We start from the raw sequence: 21,443 nt of genomic DNA on the forward strand, positions 1-21,443 counted from the left end.
TATCATGGTGAAACCCCGTCTCTACTAAAAATACAAAAAAACTAGCCGGGCGAGGTGGCGGGCGCCTGTAGTCCCAGCTACTCGGGAGACTGAGGCAGGAGAACGGTGTGAACCCGGGAGGCGGAGCTTGCAGTGAGCTGAGATCTGGCCACTGCACTCCAGCCTGGGTGACAGAGCCAGACTCCATCACCAAAAAAAAAAAAAAAGAATTATCTTGGCTGGGGTGCGGTGGCTGACACCTGTAATCCTAGCACTTTGGGAGGCCACAGTGGGCAGATCCCCTGAGGTCAGGGTTCGAGACCAGCCTGGCCAACAGGGAAAACCCCGTCTCTACTAAAAATACAAAAAAATTAGCTGGGTGTGGTGGTACACGCCTGTAATCCCAGGTACTCAGGAGGCTGAGGCAGGAGAATCGCTTGAACCCAGGAGGTGGAGGTTGCGTGAGCCAAGATCACGCCACTGCACTCCAGTGTGGGCGACAGAGCAAGACTTCCTCTCAAAAAAAAAAAAGAAAAGAAACAAAGAAGGAATTATCTTGAACTCTTTAAAATTTTGATATGTCTGAATTGTCCTATGATGATTTTATCTGAAGACTATTGAGTCATTTGTATTAAACAGTGAGATCCACTTTTTTGTTTTTCGTGGAGACAGAGGCTTACTCTGTTACCCAGGTTAGAGTGCAGTGGTGCGATCCTGGCTCACTGCGGCCTTGACCTCCTGGGCTCAAGCAGTTCTCCCACCTCAGCCTCCTGAGTAGCTCACACTACAGGTGGAGACCACCACACCTGGCTAATTTTTAAATACTTTGTAAATATGAGGTCTCCCTATGCTGCCTAGGCTAGTCTTGAACTCCTGGATTCAAGTGACCCTCCCACCTTGGCCTCTCAGAGTGCTAGAATTACAGATGGTGGCTACTGAGGCCAGCCCGCATCTTTTACAAATATGTCCTCCCCCAACTTCATATTTAATAAGCTATAAACTTAAGATCCACTGATAAACAAAAGACACTTTGAAAGTACTGTTCTCCTCTTGTGTGACAAGTAATTTGTTCTCAAAATATCGAGAGACAGAATGGGTCAAAAATTATTCTGTCTCTGTTTTGTATGTTCTCACTTCCTTACTACAAATAATTAGCCAAATTATCCTCTAATGCTTTTTTCCCTTCTGTTAATGACATTTAATAAAATTTTTGTGTTCTCAAGACTAACAGATACTTGTTAAGTATGCATTTGTCATATACCAAGTTCTGTTCAAAATATTTTACAAGGATAGACTCATTTAGTGGTGTAGAGGTTTTTTGTTCTTGTGATCAATAAACTTTTCTTTTTTTTTTTCTTTTGAGATGGAGTTTCTTTCTTGTTGCCCAGGCTAGAGTGCAATGGCGCAATCTCGGCTCACTGCAACCTCTGCCTCCCAGGTTCAAGTGGTTCTCCAGCCTCAGCCTTCCCGAGTAGCTGGTATTACAAGCCACCACGCCTGGCTAATTTTGTATTTTTAGTAGAGACGGGGTTTCTCCAGGTTGGTCAGACTTGTCTCCAACTCCTGACCTCAGGTGATCTGCCCGCCTCAGCTTCCCAAAGTGTTGGGATTACAGGCGTGAGCCACAGTGCCCGGTGATGATTAATAAACTTTTCTCAACAATTTGTGGTTGAGAATCTGCTAACTCTTTATTCTCATTCTCTCATTTTCCTGCTCATTGACTAACAATTGCAGAAACTTAGAAATGGGATTAAAACACTATTCTTTGTTTATATGTATTTGTGTGAAAACTTATGTCCATAATATATATAAACTCTTTTGTATATTTGTGGTTTTTATGCTAAACTAGGTAACCATGTTCTCAGATGAAAAAGAAACAGAACTATCTTTGTTTGTACTGTTTTCTACTTGTGATGTCCATTTACCCTTTTTAGTGAACATGTTTTCTTTCTTTATCTCCACTGCTTAGTTCAGTGTTGGGCACAAATTAAGTATCCAGTAAATGTCAGCTCTTGTAGTGATAATGAAAAATGAGGACAATTATTTGTTTTAATAAATATAAATATTTTATTATACCTTTGTACCTTCGTGTGTATCCATCCAACATTCAGTGGATACCTGTATGTATGGGGAGTGTGCTAGCACTTATTATTAAATAGGTATTATTATTTATCCCCATTTGGAGATAAGGAAACTGAGTATTAGCAGAGTTAAGTAAGTTGCCACACTTTGGGTTAATTATTAAGCTGAAAAAAAGCGTCTGTGTATGCGATTATTTATTTCTTCCTAAAGCCCTAGGATTCTTTGTGAGAATTTCTTTTGAAAGTATGTTTTAAGGCCAGCTGCGGTGGCTCACACCTGCAGTCCCAGCACTTTGGGAGACCGAGGCAGGCAGATCACCTGAGGTCAGGAGTTCAAGACCAGCCTGGCCAACATAATGAAACCCCTTCTCTACTAAAAATAAAAAAATTTGCAGGGCATGGTGGCACGTGCTTGTAGTCCCAGCTACTTTGGAGGCTGAGGCAGGAGAATCGCTTGAACCTGGGAGGCAGAGGCTGCAGTGATCTGAGATCACACTGCTGCATTCCAACCTGGGTGACAGAGCAAGTTTTATATTTTATAAAACTGTTTTGCGGGCCAGGTGCGGCGGCTCACGCCTGTAATCCCAGCACTTTGGGAGGCCGAGGCAGGCTGATCACTTGATGTCAGGAGTTCGAGACCGGCCTGGCAAACATGGTGAAACCCCGTCTTTACTAAAGTACAAAAATTAGCCGAGCATGGTGGCGGGCACCTGTAATCCCAGCTACTTGGGAGGCTGAGGCAGGAGAATTGCTTGAACATGGGAGGTGGAGGTTGCAGTGAGCTGAGACCATGCCATAGCACTCCGGCCTAAGTGACAGCAAGACCCCATCTCAAACACACACACACACACACACACACACACACACACACACACACACCTGTTTTCTAAGTCTTTTTCTCAATATGAACATTAAATTTTTTAATGTTAGTATTTTGTGTTATTACTTTAAGCTTCTCACACCATAATCGCTAAATAATTTCTTTGATGAAAATAAAAATATATAAGGATTTTTAATATTGAAATGTTAATAATCTGTTTAGTCAACTATTTCATTTTTGTTTTTAAATTCTTAGAATTATTGATGTATGTTATCCCCTCCCAAAATTGAGATCCGTTGGACAGTGATGGATAATTTTTGGTAACTAGACTGAAAAATTATGTTCTAAATTGACCAATCTTGATATAATCACAAAATAATATTTGTGTTTCTAATTTTTAAATTATTTTTATAAATCGAGTAAATTCAAAGTGTTTTAATAACATCCTAAGAAAATAGTTAACTGGGTTTGGTGGCCTGTGCCTATAGTCCCAGCTACTTGGGAGACTGAGGTGGGAGGATCGATTGAACCCTGGGAGGTTGAGTTTGCATTGAGTCGTGATCATGCCACTGCACAGTGAGACCTTGTCTCAAAAAAAAAAAAAAAAAAAAAAAAAAAGAAGAAAAAGAAAAAGGAAACAACTGCATAGTCCCAGGAACATTTTATAAATAACTACCATGCACTGAGTATTTACCCTTACTAGGACTGTGCTGAGCTTATTAATACAAGTAGTATTGTTTAATCCTAATTGAGACTTATTCTCCAGTCTCAATTTTTTATTTTATTATCCAATTTCATTTTAAGAGGGGGAAATCTTAGATGCCATGGCTGATGCAGTTCTGCTTTTCAGTTTTTTTCACCAAGTTCTCCACTTCTAATCACCCTTTCAAGCTGTAATTCAGGATTCAGAATGTATTGCTGTATTTTCTTTAGGGTGATCTCATCCCCTTTTAAAGCTTCACTTGCAGAGATAACAAAGAGATAATCAAAGTGACCAAGAAAATAACATACATGGGTGAATGGGATAAAATGCGTGTTGTCATTCCTGTGGTAGAACTGGACAGTGAGCCCACTTACTCATACACCAGTGTCATCACTGGCCAAAGCTATCACATGTGCAGTTTTCAAAATCCTTAGCTCATCAGAGAAAAGTAATGAGTGGATTTGGCTCACAAGCCCCAAGTTTTAGACCCCGATATTCAGTCTGTGGACTCTCAAATTAATATCCTTGAGTCCAGTCCTCTACGCTCTGCTCCAGACCTGATTTTTCTGTTCACTATCTTCATTTGGATGTCTTTTAGCCACCTAAAACTTTTTTTTTTTTTTTTTTGAGACGGAGTCTCGCTCTGTCGCCCAGGCTGGAGTGCAGTGGCGCGATCTCGGCTCACTGCAAGCTCCGCCTCCCGGGTTCACGCCATTCTCCTGCCTCAGCCTTCCGAGTAGCTGGGACTACAGGCGCCCACAACCGCGCCCGGCTAATTTTTTGTATTTTTAGTAGAGACGGGGTTTCACCGTGGTCTCGATCTCCTGACCTTGTGATCCGCCCGCCTCAGCCTCCCAAAGTGCTGGGATTACAGGCGTGAGCCACCGCGCCCGGCCCCACCTAAAACTTTTAATAGTCCCAAAACTCCTCTTCTTATCCCTTCCCTCTTGCACAAACTTGGCCCTTTTTTGTTGTTTTTCTTTCACAGTGAATAACCCTATCATCTACCTATTTGCACAAAGCAGAAAACTAAGCGTCCTCTTCTTGTTCATCTTTCTACTTCCCTTATTATCTTGGATATTTCTCATCCCTTTAATTTCCCATTGCCACCACTTTACATCCAAGCCACTACCTCTTACTCAGATGATCACAATAGCTTAGTCTCTGCACAGTTGCCTTTGCATGGTCCATTTTCTTCATAGCAGCCAAAGTAGATTTTTAAAAGGAAAATCTATTATGACATTGTCTGGTTTCAGATTCTTTCAACAAAGATGTTAGATGTTATCCTAAGAATTAATATGGCCTACAAGGCTCTGGAAATTCTGGACCATTGTTTTTCTCTTAGCCATGATGTATCCCTTCAGATAAGGATCTAGCTCTATCTTTTTTCTATTTCTGACTAGAACTTCGTCCACAGCTTCATCCTAGTCATAGCTGTACTTTTGCTTTCAATGCTGTGTCTATGCCAAAAAAAAAAAATCTAGATTATCCAGGCAGCTGGAAGGATGTAGGATACCAATTTAAAATTACTTGTGTGTGCTCCCATGTGTGTACCTGTTTACCCTCAAACTAAAATTAGTTTTTCAACTTCAAGCTTACACTTTTTAAAAGGATTTAAATAGTAGGTACTTACATAACTATGAGTTCTTTTAGTTATAATAGCTTCACCCTTTTTCTTAAAAGGTGGTTTGTCCTGATTGTAGTGATGAGATTGCTGTAAAAAAGGACAATATTCTTGTTCGATCTTTCAAAGATGGAAAATTGTAAGTATAATTTACTTGGTTTGAAAAACCAGTTTATAAATATATGCTGTTATTTTAAATTAGGATGTTAAATGATTGATTAGTTACCTTAGGCTTTTATTTTTCATCATATAGAATGTTTCAGAGTGACTGTTTTTCATATTATCTTAATGTGTTGTTGTCTTGTAGTATGTTTTTCCTTGCTCATTTTGGTAATCTTTTCCAAACTAGACACTCAGTACTGTTTAATTTGTCAACATTTGTCCACATAATCGCTGGTTATTTGAGGCAAATTTGCGATATCTAGCGTATTTATTACTTTATTGATTTTTTTGTTTTGTTTTGTTTTTTTGAGACGGAGTCTCACTCTGACACCTAGGCTGGAGTGCAGTGGTGCAATTTCCACTCACTGCAACCTCCGCCTCCTGGGTTCAAGCGATTCTCCTGCCTCAGCCTCCTGAGTAACTGGGACTACAGGCGCATGCCACCACACCTGGCTAATTTTTATATTTTTAGTAGAGATGGGGTTTCACTGTGTTGTCCAGGCTGGTCTCGAACTCCTGACCTCGTGATCTGCCCACCTCAGCCTCCCAAAGTGCTGGGATTATAGGCGTGAGCCATCGCGCCCGGCCTATTGATGTATTTATTGACATTATTTCCTTAGGGTTTGTTCTTGATGGTCTAATTAGGAATTTCTGATTCTTCTACTAGTTATGTCTAATGGTTGTAGTGATACCTGTTAGATAATATTCAACTTTTTCAGTAGTCTGAGGATTAAAATGGGTTACTTGTATATGGATGGTAAGGGTTAAAAAAATGATTTATTTTTCTTTAAGAATTATATGACTAGAGAAGCCAGATATTTTATACATAATTATATTGGGTGTAAATACCTTGAAAAGGTCGTTATGTTTTAAGATTTGGTGTTTGAATTTTCAAGTTCAGGAAAGGTATTTTTATCTTTAATTAATTAATTTTATTTATTATTTTTTTTTTGGTGAGGGTCTCACTCTTTCACCCAGGCTGGAGTGCAGTGACATGATCACGGCTCACTGCAGCCATGACCCTTTGGGCTCAGGTGATCCTTCACCTCAACTTCTCTTGAGTAGCTGGGACTACACCTGGCTATTTTTGTATTTTTTTGTAGCGATAGGGTTTCACCATGTTGGCTAGGCTGGTCTCGAACTCCTCAGCTCAAGCAATCCACATGTCCTGGCCTCCCAAAGTGCTGAGATTACAGCCGTGAGCCTCTACACCCAGTCTGAAAAGTTAGCTTCAAAAACAGTATGTAGGCTGGGCACGGTGGCTCATGCCTGTAATCCCAGCACTTTGGGAGGCCTGAGCAGGCGGATCATGAGGTCAGGAGTTCCAGACCAGCCTGGCCAACATGGCGAAACTCTGTCTCTACTAAAAATACAAAATTAGCCAGGCATGGTGGTGGGCACCTGTAATCCCAGCTACTCAGGAGTCTGAGGCAGGAAAATCACTTGAACCTGGGAGATGGAGGGTGCAGTGAGCAGAAATAATGCCACTGTGCTCTAGCCTGGGTGACAAGAACAAGACTCCATCTCAAAAAAACAACAACAACAAAAAACAATATGTAGAACCCACTTTAACAAAATTGAGATAATCGGAGGAATTTGAGCACTGAAATTGAATACTGACTTGATATTAAATTATTGGGGGGTAGGGAAAATGGGAAAACGTTAGTAAAAGGACACAAACTTTTATTTGTAAGATGAATGAAACGTACAGGATCTGATGTACAGTATGGCAACTGCAACTGTAGTATTCTGGCAACCTCCCAAGTAGCTAGAACTACAGGTGTGTGCCACCATGCTCGGCAAATTTTTGTAGGTTTTTTTTGCCATATTGCCTAGGCTGTTCTTGAACTCCTGAGCTCAAGTGATCTGCCCACTTTGGCCCCCCAAAGTGTTGGGATTACAGTTGTGAGCCACTGTGTCCAACCTTTATTTATTTATTTTATTTTATTTACTTTTTTTGATAACGGAGTTTCACTCTTGTTGCCCAGGCTGGAGTGCAATGGCGCAATCTCAGCTCACTGCAACCTCTGCCTCGTTCAAGCGATTCTCGTACCTCAACTTCTCGAGTAGGTGGGACTACAGGCATGCACCACCATGCCCAGCTAATTTTGTATTTTTGTATTTTGAACTCCTGACCCCATGTGATCCACCTGCCTCGGTTTCGCAAAGTGCTGGGTTTACAGGTGTGAACCACTGCGCCCAGCTCAACCTTTTTTTTAAGAGATGGGATCTTGCTCTGTTGCCTACTCTAGAGTGCAGTGGCACGATCGTAGCTTACTGTAACCCTGCACTGGGTTTTCAGCTCAGCTCCCTGCCTCAGCCTCCTGAGTAGCTGGGACTACAGGCACATGCCACCATTCCTGGCTAATTCTTTTCTTACTTTTTTAGTTTGTCTGTGGAGACTGGGTCTCACTATGTTACCCATCCTGGTCTTGAACTTTGGCATGAAGCAGTCCTCCCACCTTGACCTCCCAAAGTGTTGGGATTACAGGCATGAATCACCATGCCTGGCCCCAAATATTTTATTATATTGCCATAAATCATTTTTGGCTGGGCATGGTGGCTCATGCCTATCATCCCAGCACTTTGGGAGGCCAAGGTGGGTGTATCAGTTGAGGTCAGGAGTTCAAGACCAACCTGTCCAACATGGTGAAACCCCGTCTTTACTAAAAATACAAAAATTAGTCGGGTGGTAGTGGCATGTGCCTGTAATCCCAGCTACTCGGGAGGCTGAGGCAGGAGAATCCGCTTGAGCCTGGGAGGTGGAAGTAGAGATTGTGGTGAGCCAAGATTGTGCCACTGCACTCTAGTCTGGATGACAGAGTGAGACCCTGTCTCAAAAAAAAACCAAAACAACAACAACAACAACAAAAAAATCAAAATAATTTTCAGTGTTGCATTTAGGCAGGGGACTCTGGTATTTGGGAACACATTGGTGTTTATAAAGTATCTCTTATGGTAGGATCCTTCTGTAGATGATTACATATTTTAACATCCTGTCTTTTATGTTATTTTTGACTTGCTACTCTGTGCAATCACTTTTATTGTAAATGTCAACATTCTCATATTTTCAGTATCTTTCTGTGATATGTAATCATCTGGATTCTTAATTAATCTTAGTCATATTTTGGGTTTTTTTCTTCTTTTGTAATGAAAAATAATATATAGTACTTCAGTTCCAAGAAAAGATGTCCATGAAATTACTAGTGACACTGCACCAAAGCCTGATGCTGTATTAAAACAAGGTAAGGATAATCTTGGAATAAATTACAAGTACTGTAAAAACTGCTAAAGTGTTTTTGAAGATTAAATTTTTTTTTGCTCTTTAAAATTTTTTTTAAAATTACGTTCTTATGGTTATATTTGGTTCCTTGTGACCTTTATTTTTATAAACCCATGTGTCTTCTGTGTTATAAATTTCCTTTTTTTTTTTTTTCTGGAGACAGAGTCTTGCTCTGTCGCCCAGGCTGGAGTGTGGCGCAATCTCGGCTCACTGCAACCTCTGCCTCCCAGGTTCAAGCAATTCTGTTGCCTCAGCCTCCTGAGTAACTGGGACTAAGGCACATGCCGTCATGCTCGGCTAATTTTTTGTTATTTTAGTAGAGATGGGGTTTCACCGTGTTGTCCAGGCTGGTTTCGAACTCCTGAGCTCAGGCAGTCCACCCGCCTTGGCCTCCCAAAGTGTTAGAATTACAGGCATGAGCCGCTATACCCAGCCATAAGTTTCCTTTTTTTTCCTTTTTTTTTTTTAGCTTATAGTCAGACATAATAATCTAGAATCATGGGAGAGAACTATGTAGTCAGCTATTGCTATAATCTGGTTTTTGCCTGGTAAATAAAATACTGGTTTCTGGGAATGGTAGAAGAAAGGAATCAAAGTAACTTTGGTTGTTTTTTTTTTTTTTTTGAGACAGAGTCTTGTTCTGTCGCCCAGGCTGCAGTGCAGTGGTACAATCTCAGCTTGGTGCAACCTCTACCTCCCGGGTTCAAGAGATTGTCCTGCTTCAGTCTCCCAAGTAGCTGGGACTATAGGTGCCCACCACTATGCCCACCTAATTTTTGTGTGTTTAGTAGAGACAGAGTTTCACCAGGCTTGAACTCCTGAGCTCAGGCAGTCCGCCCGCCTTTGGGATTACAGGCATGAGCCATCACGCCTGGCTGAGGAATCAAAGTAATTTTGGTTTGGTATTTCTCACTAATGAATGTACATCCTTAACCACAAGGCTCCAGTAGTTTTATTTGAGGAGTATTTGGTAATTGCATCTGTCACTTGGTTTTTGGCACTGTAAATAGTTGTCTTCTCTTTGTCTTTATTCCTTGAATTCAGTAATATGCTATGTAGATTGGTTAAAATCATCAAGATTTTTTGGTATATAATTTATTCCCATATATTGTAAAATGAGAATAATCATGTCTAGCTAATTTTAGTTGAAGGTAATTCTTACCATAGTTTTAATTGAAGTTTAACTGAAAATGTAAAAATCATGTGTGGTCAATTTTCAGGTATTGTATATTTATTTTAATGGCTCTGTGCCTGGTATTAATACTGTTTGATAATTGTGTATTGCATAAGATATTACATGATTTCCTGTATTAAAGGTTTTTACTAGTGAAGCTTAATCTTTGTTTAAAAGAATAAAACTGCTCTTCTTTAATTTATTTGAACTTAAGTAATCTTCCAATGGTGGCAGTTTTGCCATCTATAAAATGACTACCTAATGCATAGGATGGATAGGATTAAATATATTGCTACATTTAAAAGCACTTAACACAGTTTCTGGTACATAGCAAACAATAAATGGTGGTATTGGCACAGTAGTTTTTGTTTCTTTATTGTGTTTAATACTTTTTGAGAAAACAGTTGTCTTAATTTCTTCAGTTCACATAGCTTATGGTCTGTTTCCAGCCTTTGAACAGGCACTTGAATTTCACAAAAGTAGAACTATTCCTGCTAACTGGAAGACTGAATTGAAAGAAGATAGCTCTAGCAGTGAAGCAGAGGAAGAAGAGGAGGAGGAAGATGATGAAAAAGAAAAGGAGGATAATAGCAGTGAAGAAGAGGTAAGTGAAAACAGCTGATACCTTTTAAAATTATAAATAACAGTTGGGTTTCCCTTGTGGGTTAGGATTTGGTATTAAGTCATTAATCAGATAAGTATTTTTAGTATGAGAAATATTTCATAATCTTGTATTTGTGATACTCATAATCAGGTAGTTTACTTGGTTACTTTAGATGTATGACCTTGTGAAATTAAAAATATTAAGTCTGATTATCCTAATAACCTCAAAAAGGTGTCTTAGTCTTCCCATGCTTTTGGTTTATGAGATGATTAAGAAAGTATCTACCAGGCCAGGTGCGGTGGCTCACACCTGTAATCCCAGCACTTTGGGAGGCCAAGGCAGGTGGATCACGAGGTCAGGAGATCGAGACCATCCTGGCTAACATGGTGAAACCCCGTCTCTACTAAAAATACAAAAAATTATACGGGCATGGTGGCGAGCGCCTGTAGTCCCAGCTACTCGGAAGGCTGAGGTAGGAGAATGGCATAAACTCGGGAGGCAGAGCTTGCAGTGAGCCGAGATCGAGCCACTGCACTCCAGCCTGGGTGACAGAGTGAGACTCCATCTCAAAAAAAAAAAAAAAAAAGTATCCACCTAGGCCAGGCACAGTGCCTCACAACCATAATCCCAGCACTTTGGGAGGCCAAAGCAGGCGGCTCGCTTGAACTCAGGAGTTCGAGACCAGACTGGGCAACATGGTAAAACCCCATCTCAACAAAAATAAAAATAATTAGCAGGGCATGTCAGCGCACTCCTGTAGCCCCAGCTACTGAGGAGGCTGTGTTGGGAGGATGGTCTGAGCCTTGGAGGTGGAGGTTGCAATGAGCCGTGAATTGACCATTGCCCTACATCCTGGGTGACAGAGCGAGAACCTGTCTTATTTAAAAAAAAAAAAAACAAACCTACTTACCTAATACTTTAAAATGCTTTTTATTACCATGTAGACAGCTGTCACCTCATGAAATGTTTACATCGGCCGGGCGCGGTGGCTCAAGCCTGTAATCCCAGCACTTTGGGAGGCCGAGACGGGCGGATCACGAGGTCAGGAGATCGAGACCATCCTGGCTAACACGGTGAAACCCCGTCTCTACTAAAAAATACAAAAAAGTAGCTGGGCGAGGTGGCGGGCGCCTGTAGTCCCAGCTACTCGGGAGGCTGAGGCAGGAGAATGGTCTAAACCCGGGAGGCGGAGCTTGCAGTGAGCTGAGATCCGGCCACTGCACCCCAGCCTGGGCGACAGAGCAAGACTCTGTCTCAAAAAAAAAAAAAAAAAAAAAAAGAAGAAATGTTTACATCTCCATATTTTATTGATTTACCCAAAAAACTATAAAATACATCTTTCATTTAATATTTAAAAGAAAAATCAGGCGGGGCGCTGTGGCTCATGGTGGGATGAGTAATCCTAGCACTTTGTGAGGCCGAGATGGGCAGATCACGAGATCAGGAGTTCAAGGCCAGCTTAGCAACATGGTGAAACCCCGTGTCTACTAAAAATACAAAATAATTAGCCAGGTGTGGTGGTGGACACCTGTAATCCCAGCTAGTCGGGAGGCTGAGGCAGTAGAACTGCTTGAACCCGGGAGGTGGAGGTTGCAGGGAGCCGAGATCGCGCCATTGCACTCCCGCCCAGGTGACAGTGTGAGACCCTGTCTCAAAAAAAAAAAAAGAAGAAAAAGCAGAAAAGTAAAGATCAATATCTCTTTGATTCAGAGAATCTTGAATCATTTTATCTAAGACAAATGGGTAGATAGTTCTAATGAGATCATAAATAAGACATCTGGTTGTATGTGGATCAAAGAGCTCAAATTTTGGATTTTATTGTAACTGGTGCTGTAGGTCTGGCAGTGACAAGGTACTCTTTAATGGTTTGCTGAACAGCTTCATAAAAGTTAATGAGTGGTGCAGATAGTGAAGGCTACTATATTTGACCATGAAATGAAATGTATTTAATGTGTTTAGTAAATTTATTTGTCAGTATGTGGTATTTTAGATAAGTTATGAAATTCTGCCTTTTGGCTGGGCGCTGTGGCTCAAGCCTGTAATCCCAGCACTTTGGGAGGCCGAGACGGGCGGATCACAAGGTGAGGAGATTGAGACCATCCTGGCTAACCTGGTGAAACCCCGTCTCTACTAAAAAATACAAAAAAAAAAAAAACTAGCCGGGCGAGGTGGCGGGCGCCTGTAGTCCCAGCTACTCGGGAGGCTGAGGCAGGAGAATGGCATAAACCCGAAAGGTGGAGCTTGCAGTGAGCTGAGATCCGGCCACTGCGCTCCAGTTTGGGCGACAGAGCGAGACTTCGTCTCAAAAAAAAAAAAAAAAGAAATTCTGCCTTTTAACTGTAGTAAACTGTTAATGAAATGAGATTGTTTTGGAGGTTATATTTTAGGGTATAGTGATCTGTAATGACAGTGTGTAATGTAGAAATTTCCCTGCTTCAGTCTTCTCCCTGACTGCTTTCTATTTAAATTGCTAAAATGAGCAATCATTCCCTTGCTGCTAAAAACCTCCTGAGTAGCTTTTTGTCACTGTAAAAGTTAAGCTTTCATATAGAATCTCCTTTATAGTCTAATTCCTGCCTCAATTTTTTCTCATCATTTCTCTTTCTATGCCCTTTATTGAACTTTATGCTATAGCAATGTGAAATTACATATATTGCTGCTCCTCCTTTTGCATACACTAGTACCTCTGTAGGCACCACCTTTTCCTTCCCCTCCTTCCTTAGTCAGCATGGCATATTCCTGTTCAGTTTTCAGAACCCTACTTAGGTGCCATCTCTGTAAAGAGAAACCTGTGAACCATCACCTCTGTCACCTCAGGAAAACATCACTTCATTTGCTAGTCTAAACTACTACTGCTCCTGGCTGGGCACGGTGGCTCACGCCTGTAATCCCAGCACTTTGGGAAGCTGACGCGAGCAGATCACCTGAAGTCAGGAGTTTGAGACCAGTCTGGCCAACATGGTGAAACCCCATCTCCACTAAAAATACAAAAATGAGCTGGGTGTAGCCGGGTGTGGTGGCTCATGCCTGTAATCCCAGCACTTTGGTAGACCAAGGTGGGCAGATCACCTGAGGTCAGGAGATCGAGACCATCCTGGCTAACACGGTGAAACCCTGTCTTTTACTAAAAATACAAAAAAATTAGCTGGGCATGGTGGTGGATGCCTGTTCTCCCAGCTACTCAGGGGACTGAGGCAGGAGAATGGTGTGAACCCGGGAGGTGGAGCTTGCAGTGAGCGGCGATCACGCCACTGCACTCCAGCCTGGGTGACAGAGCAAGACTCCGTCTAAAAAATAAAAAATAAAAAATTAGCTGGGCGTGGTGGCAGGTACCTGTTATCCCAGCTACTCGGGAGGCTGAGGCAGCAGAATTGCTTGAACCCAGGAATCGGAGGTTGCAGTGAGCCAAGATCACACCACTGCACTCCAGCCTGGGCGACAGAGCAAGACTTTGTCTCAAAAACCAACCAAACGAACAAAAAACCCTACTACTGTTCCTTATACATATTTTTGTTTTATATTTGTTGTCTATTTTTTCTCCCCCACAAATTTGTAAGTTCCTTAAAGTTAGGAATGCTGTCTTATTCGTATTCATACTTAGAGTGTCTGTCATAGTGTGTAAAATATAACAAATGATAAATAGCTACCAAACCTTTTGGTGCTTAGTGTTTTCACAAGTGTTTTTGTAAAAGCAAATCTGCAGTATAGTGTAAACATTTTCTTGAGTTAAAAGCTTACCTTAAACGTTTTTGGAATAGAAATAAATTGGGCTGTTTATTAAAGTTAAATATTATACCATGGGAACATTTAAGATAACATCTAGAAAATAGGTGTCTTTAGATTTGAATTTGATCTCCTTACCAAAACCTGAATGTATGGAGTGTGTTTAAATTGAGAAATACAGATTCATCATTAGCAAATTAATGGTTGTCATTTATTTTTATTATTTATTTAAACCTAATAGTTTATCAACATGGGCTTTAAAAAAAAATACCTTTCTTTCATGTACTGGCTTTTAAAGTAAAAAGACAATCTCGCTAAAGCAGTGGCATTAGGCACATGATTTTCCAAATTTAAAAATGCTATATTTTGATTTATTTAGATTACCAGTTGAATATCCTAACTTTTACTATTACAAATATGTATATTTAAGCCAGAGTAACTGTAAAGCCTAGCTGTATGTTTGGAATCATTTTCTCTGCAGTTACTCCTAATCATGTTCTGTAATGGCAGGCTCCATAGCTTATTTTTCTTTTATTTGATTTAGCACCTAGCATAATGCCTACACTTACAGGTGCTCAAGTGTTTGTTGAATGGATGAAAGTCATTGAATTGATGAGTTCCTCAGTCTTACCTACTACCATGCTCCTTGCAGGTTGCTTCAGGACCAGCTTCCTGCTGCCACAGCCGTTGGCCACAGCAGCAAGAAGCTAGTCCCTCCCTTGTAATTGATAAATCAGGGAACTATTTTATTACTTGAAGATTTCTCTAAGTCTGAATCTTCAGGTATTGTAGATCAAGTTTGTTCCCCACTTTACTGATTATGTAAGCTTGAAGTATATACAGTGGGGCTGCATAAAATGAAGGATACTTGCACTTACAGCTGATGGGACCCATACTTTTATAGTTCCTTGAGGAGCAATAATAGAGTTAGTTTTGGTGTTTAACCCTGACCCAGTTTTGCATAAGTTGAGAGTAGGTATTCTTGAACCTGTGACCCTGATTTGAAAAATAGATCTCTGATATGGTTAAAAACAAACACGAACAATCTTGCGAGTCCCTTTTCTCATATGGGAGTTTTTACTGTGGGGATTCTAACTGTTGAGATACTTTTTAAGACATATTCCTCTATAAAACATAAAATGTCTAGACTTACCTGGTTTTGAACAGCTTAGTGTTAAAAGAATAATTTTGATTAGGTAAAAAGCTTTTGAAGTATTTTAACGAACTCTAGTCTTTGCTGTTGGTAAGAAGTCTGCTTGTTTTATTAAAATGCTTAATTGAAGAAAATAATATTCTTCTGTGATTAAAATTAGGAAGAAATAGAACCATTTCCAGAAGAAAGGGAGAACTTTCTTCAGCAGTTGTACAAATTTATGGAGGACAGAGGTGAGTATTTTTTATTTATCCTTAACGTGGTAAGTTTTGGACATATAATTAGTATCCTAAAAATAAGAATAGAATTTTGTTTACTGAACTTTATGTCATCAGTAATTATGGCTGTCTTTTTGGCTCTGATATCACCAACACCTAGCATAGCACCTGTCACGTAACAAGTAGAATGAGGAATTTGATAGCTTTTTGACAGATATTGTGGCTATGGACACATAAATGCGCTTATTACCCTATCCTGCCAATCCCCTTACCTATCCATGGGACCCTAAAGAACAGTAGCAAAATGGGAATTAGGCCAGAAATAGAGAAGAAAGTGTGACAATCTCAGAGTGAGCCTTGGCTCAGCTTATTTAATCTGCCAAAAGCTGCTAAGGCCATGCAAGGATTGAAGGAAGAAGAATAACTTAGGGTAATGAACTAATCCTTCCGTAACCTCAACACTGTTGTTCTTAAGTTTATCTTCTTGGTCAGAGTCTACTTATTTTCTGGGAAGATGCTTGTAAGGGAGTAAGGAGAGACTTTCTAGCTGGAAGGGAAGGGCAAAATGAATAATTAGTGTTTAGAAACACCACAATACTCTGGGAATTGAATGTTTTTTAAATCCCTGATTGTAATGCTGATGAGTAGAAACTGGCTGTTTGTCATCTTTTGTTTTCATAAATGATAATGCCTAACACAATATAAGTATCTCTTCATTTTTCAATATAAAATGTCTTTGATTCTTGTATTATTTCTTTATATGAATGGAGGGTTGGCCTAAGAAGTATGCTGTTTGATAGGCTCTTGTATAAGATAAATGAAAAGGCAAAGAAAATGAATGAAATCTAATACTAGAGAAGAGTGAAAAAATATGATTAAGCCAGTCATATATTTTGCAGAAATGGCCATATGAGGCATTGTACCCCTACCTTGTTATCTTCTCTACCACTTTCTCATGGTTTGTTCGATTTAGCATCCTTGCCTTGCATTTTCTTGTGTTAGAATGAAACAAACAAACAAACAAACATGTAGCTTTACTATAGAATCATTATTTAGAGTAGTAGTAAGTTGGTAGAATACAAAGAAAATGCCATAAAAGCAACTCTCATTGGGAAGCAGTTGTCTAGTATTTATTTACTTGCTCAGCAGAGGGAAGAAAGTATGAGAGAATGAAAATAAAAGATTTCAAAAATCTGGTTATGTGAAAAAATTTAAAGTGGCCATGGGCTTGTTTATGTGTAGACATTATGTCTTTGATTAACAAGATAATTTCTCATATATATATATATATATATATAAAAAATACTATAAATACTCAGTGGTATTATTTGAATCTTTTGAAATTTTAAATTAAAAATGTAGTGTGGATCTAATATAGTTTGTGTGTTCTGTAACAGGTACACCTATTAACAAACGACCTGTACTTGGATATCGAAATTTGAATCTTTTTAAGTTATTCAGACTTGTACACAAACTTGGAGGATTTGATAATGTGAGTACTGTAGTCAAACTGAAAAAACATCTTTTTCATGTAACATGTTTTCTCAGGTATCTGCTATCTCTGAAATTGTTTTTCTAAACAACAAAAAAAAGTTTTTCAGTAAAATCCTAAGAAGAAAATAAACTGGAAAGTACAGCTAGCCTTCTCAGACAAAATTTAAATTTTAAAGATTTTTTAGGTCAGGCATGGTGGCTCATGCCTGCAACCCCAACACTTTGGGAGGCCGAGGCGGGTAGATCCCTTTAGGCCAGGAGTTTGAGAACAGCCTGGCCAACATAGCAAAACCCCATCTCTACAAAAAATACAAAAATCAGCCAGTCGTGGTGATGCGCACTTGTAATCCCAGCTACATGGCAGGCTAAGGCACGAGAGTCACTTGAACACAGGAGGCAGAGATTGCAGTGAGCCAAGATTGCACCGCTGCACTGCACTCCAGCCTGGGTGACAGAATGAGACTGTCTCAAAAAAAAAAAAAAAAAAAAGATTTTTTTCATGTGAGCTTTCTGATAACTGTTAAATTGGTCAAACTTTCGTAAACCTCCTTTTTAAAATCTGAATCACAGCAGAGTCGTATTGGTGGAAATCCTTCCTGTGTCTCTTTTTCACTAGACAGTGTGTTCCTTAAGAGCAAGGATCTGTCTTAATATTGTTTATATTCTTAATCCCTTTAATAATATACAGGGATTAAGGCAGGAAATGTTTGTTGAACTGATCTGAAGAAATTATTTTAAGGTTGACATGATGTACAATACTTACCCAGGCCGGGCGCGGTGGCTCACGCCTGTAATCCCAGCACTTTGGGAGGCCGAGGCGGGCGGATCACGAGGTCAGGAGATCGAGACCATCCTGGCTAACATGGTGAAACCCCGTCTCTACTGAAAATACAAAAAATTAGCCAGGCGTGGTGGTGGGTGCCTGCAGTCCCAGCTACTCGTGAAGCTGAGGCAGGAGAATGGTGTGAACCTGGGAGGCAGAGCTTGCAGCGAGCCGAGATCGCGCCACTGCATTCCAGCCTGGGCAACAGAGCGAGACTCCGTCTCAAAAAATAAAAAAATAAAAAAGTATCCAATTGTGAATATTCTATGGAATAAAATACTTTACAAATTTTTGTAGAACTGCTTTCATTTATTAGCCTGTATATTTTATGGGAAATAATAAAACCTTTGAAAATGTTTGTCTCCGTTTCTTTGTTAAAAATTTTATTAAAGAGCCTGAATATTTTTCCATTTCCCATAACTGGGTTTATTTAAAAGTCAAATGGGACCAGTTATGGTGACTCATGCCTGTAATCTCAGCACTTTGGGAGGCTAAGGCCAGAGGATTGCTGGAGCCCAGGAGTTTGAGACCCGCCTGGGCAACATGGTGAGACTCCATCTCTACAAAAAAACATTTTAAAATTAGCCAGATGTGGTGGTGTGCGCCTAGTCCCAGCTACTTGGGTTGCTGAAGCAGGAAGATCCCTTGAGCCCAGAAGTTCAGGGCTGCAGTGAGCTGTGTTTGTGCCAATGTTGTTGCACTTTAGCCTAGGCAATAGAATGAGATCCTGTCTTCAAAAAGAAAAAAACAGAATGTCAAATGGCCTAATATTTCAACATTTATAATTTTGTGATATTTGTTAGAGTACTAAAACCTTTATTTTTAAACCAAATTTAGAATTTATCAAGTTTCTAAAAATTCTTTTGAGACTAGAACCAATAAATATAAAAATATACTCATATATACTGTATCTATCAAAATGTTATTACATTAACACCTTTTAAGAGTTTTTGTTTCACTTTGTCCATTAGATTGAAAGTGGAGCTGTTTGGAAACAAGTCTACCAAGATCTTGGAATCCCTGTCTTAAATTCAGCTGCAGGATACAATGTTAAATGTGCTTATAAAAAGTAAGTTAGTATAATTGATATGATTGTCTTCAGTATTTTTACCTAGAAAGCAGGATGAAATTTACCTTTTAACTGAGGCTAATTGTTTCTTTAAAGAAATCAGAAAATTTTACTAGAGTAGTCATTCTGTGATAGCATTTTCTAAAGTGTATTTTGTGAATAGTAGATCTATGAGAAATTCTGTAAAGAAAGTTTTTGTGGCTAAGTACATTTGTGAAGTACTTCATAGAGGTTAAAAAGCTAATATTCTAAAGTCAAGTAAATCCACATTTGAATGCTAGTTCTGCCAATTGTTAGCTGTTTATGCCCTTGGGCCAGTTATTTGTTCTCCTAAGCCTCAGTTTCCTCGTTTGTAAAATGGAATGCTTGACCAGGCACGGTGGCTCACACCTGTAATTCCAGTACTTTGGAAAGCTGAGGCGGGCAGATGACTTGAGGTCAGGAGTTCAAGACCAGCCTGGCCAGCATGACAAAACCTTGTCTCCACTAAAAATACAAAAAATACCCTGGCATAGCGGTTCACGCCTGTAGTCCCAGATACTCAGGAGGCTGAGGCAGGAGAATTGCCTGAACCCAGGAGGTGGAGGTTGCAGTGAGCTGAGATCGTGCCACTGCACTTCAGCCTGAGCAACAGAGTGAGACTCTGTCTCAAAAAAAAAAAAAAAAAAAAAAGATGCTGCTGCATGCCCCAAGATTACTGTAGTGACTACATGAGATTTAATAGGGGGTCCAGCCTCACACATAAGAAATGTTCAACAAATAGATGCTGTTATTGATACTATTAATAGCTGTTATTGTTATGACTCTGAGCACAGTTTTTTAAATGAATTTTTTGACAAAATTTTTTGTTTGCATTGAAAAGATTAGAAACAACTAGAATAAATTAGAATGTTAACATGGCCCAATATCTGAGAGTTTAGACAAAAGAAATGAATACACATTAAAAGTAACTCCATAGTTACATTTTGAAATGTTTTCACCAAATGTAATTTCTCTTCATGTTTCCAGATACTTATATGGTTTTGAGGAGTACTGTAGATCAGCCAACATTGAATTTCAGATGGCATTGCCAGAGAAAGTTGTTAACAAGCAATGTAAGGAGTGTGAAAATGTAAAAGAAGTAAAAGTTAAGGAGGAAAATGAAACAGAGATCAAAGAAATAAAGATGGAGGAGGAGAGGAATATAATACCAAAAGAAGAAAAGCCTATTGAGGATGAAATTGAAAGAAAAGAAAATATTAAGCCCTCTCTGGTAAATCAGATATTGTTAATTGTCCTTTGCTTTCTTTGGTATATTTTCCATATCCTCTGTAAAGTTCCAAAATCAATATATTATATAATATTACTTTTTATTATTTATTTTCTTCATTAAGTGCTACTTTTGTATAATTTTTATCATAATAACTTCAAAATAGCTGTTAGCTATTTTTGTCTAGTGCTTTAAAATAGCAGGAGTTTCTTAAAAGTAATTTATAACTTTTAATATTAGAATTGGTTGATACCTCCTGTTGCTAAGAGATAAACCATGGATGTAGATTGAAAATTTTTACTTTTTTTACTTTTGTTGGTTTCTTTCCTTTGATCTTTTTCTAGGGAAGTAAAAAGAATTTATTAGAACCTATACCTACACATTCTGATCAGGAAAAAGAAGTTAACATTAAAAAACCAGAAGAAAATGAAAATGTGGACGACAAAGATGATGACACAACTAGGGTAGATGAATCCCTCAACATAAAGGTAGAAGCTGAGGAAGAAAAAGCAAAATCTGGGTAAGAAAATTGTTTTTGGTTACGATGCATTTCAGCTTGATGGATTCGTATCATTTTCTGTTTGTATGTGTATATGTATGAATCTAAATTAATTGACAAAATATTAAATAATAGAGTGATTGGCATTTATTAATTAAATAGCATTCACTTCTTTCAGAGACCCTACCGATAGAAATTTGTAGAGAAAGATCATACTTTTGATCCATTCTTCTTGCTCTCATCATGGAAATTGATAAAATTTTTAGCTAGAGCAAAGTACTTTTTAGGTCTGCTGAATTACTTGATAATATAAACTTCAGGCTGTGTCCGTGTTTTATAGATTGTATGTTGGCTGTAGATTCTGAGAGTTGTATTTATTTCTTAAGCAAAAGCAAGAGTGGAAAAATACTAAGGGTTTAAAAGGCCAAAAATTGTATGTTCTATCTTATGTGATAGTAGCATTTGTTTGTTTTAGTCACTTTGGAATGATGAATTATTTGACAATGTAATTTATGCACTACTAGTGGACCCTGGATTTTATAGATAATCTTTGGCATTGAATCTTTTTTCTGAGGCTTAAAAAATATAAATATCTCTGTTAGTGTCTCATTTAAATAAGTACAATGAACTTTAAAAAAAAAATCATTTAGCAGGCCAGCTGCAATGATTCATGCCTGTAATCCCAGCACTTTGGGAGGCCAAGGCGGGCAGATCACTTGATGTCAGGATTTCAAGACCAGCCTGGCCAACATGGTGAAACCCTGTCTCTTCTAAAAATACTAAAA

At 39.2% G+C, this 21,443-nt stretch overlaps 1 protein-coding gene across 7 annotated transcripts in view; it reads left to right on the forward strand.

Annotated features, from left to right (window-relative positions):
• ARID4B (AT-rich interaction domain 4B) overlaps positions 1-21,443 on the forward strand; it is a 167,318-nt gene that overhangs the window by 91,567 nt on the left and 54,308 nt on the right. For all 7 annotated transcript variants that reach the window (XR_013416007.1, XR_013416006.1, XM_077998447.1 and 4 more), the window contains 8 exons: positions 5,267-5,346; positions 8,538-8,614; positions 10,276-10,430; positions 15,467-15,539; positions 16,922-17,016; positions 18,813-18,910; positions 19,919-20,162; positions 20,504-20,679. Coding sequence is in view for 5 of the 7 variants with exons in the window: in XM_015126853.3 (XP_014982339.1) it covers positions 5,267-5,346; positions 8,538-8,614; positions 10,276-10,430; positions 15,467-15,539; positions 16,922-17,016; positions 18,813-18,910; positions 19,919-20,162; positions 20,504-20,679 (998 nt within the window). In the remaining 2 variants the exon portion in view is untranslated. The remainder of the gene's footprint in view (positions 1-5,266; positions 5,347-8,537; positions 8,615-10,275; positions 10,431-15,466; positions 15,540-16,921; positions 17,017-18,812; positions 18,911-19,918; positions 20,163-20,503; positions 20,680-21,443) is intronic.

This window comes from Macaca mulatta, chromosome 1, assembly GCF_049350105.2.
Source record: "Macaca mulatta isolate MMU2019108-1 chromosome 1, T2T-MMU8v2.0, whole genome shotgun sequence".
In the NCBI taxonomy this organism is placed as follows: Eukaryota; Metazoa; Chordata; class Mammalia; order Primates; family Cercopithecidae; genus Macaca; species Macaca mulatta.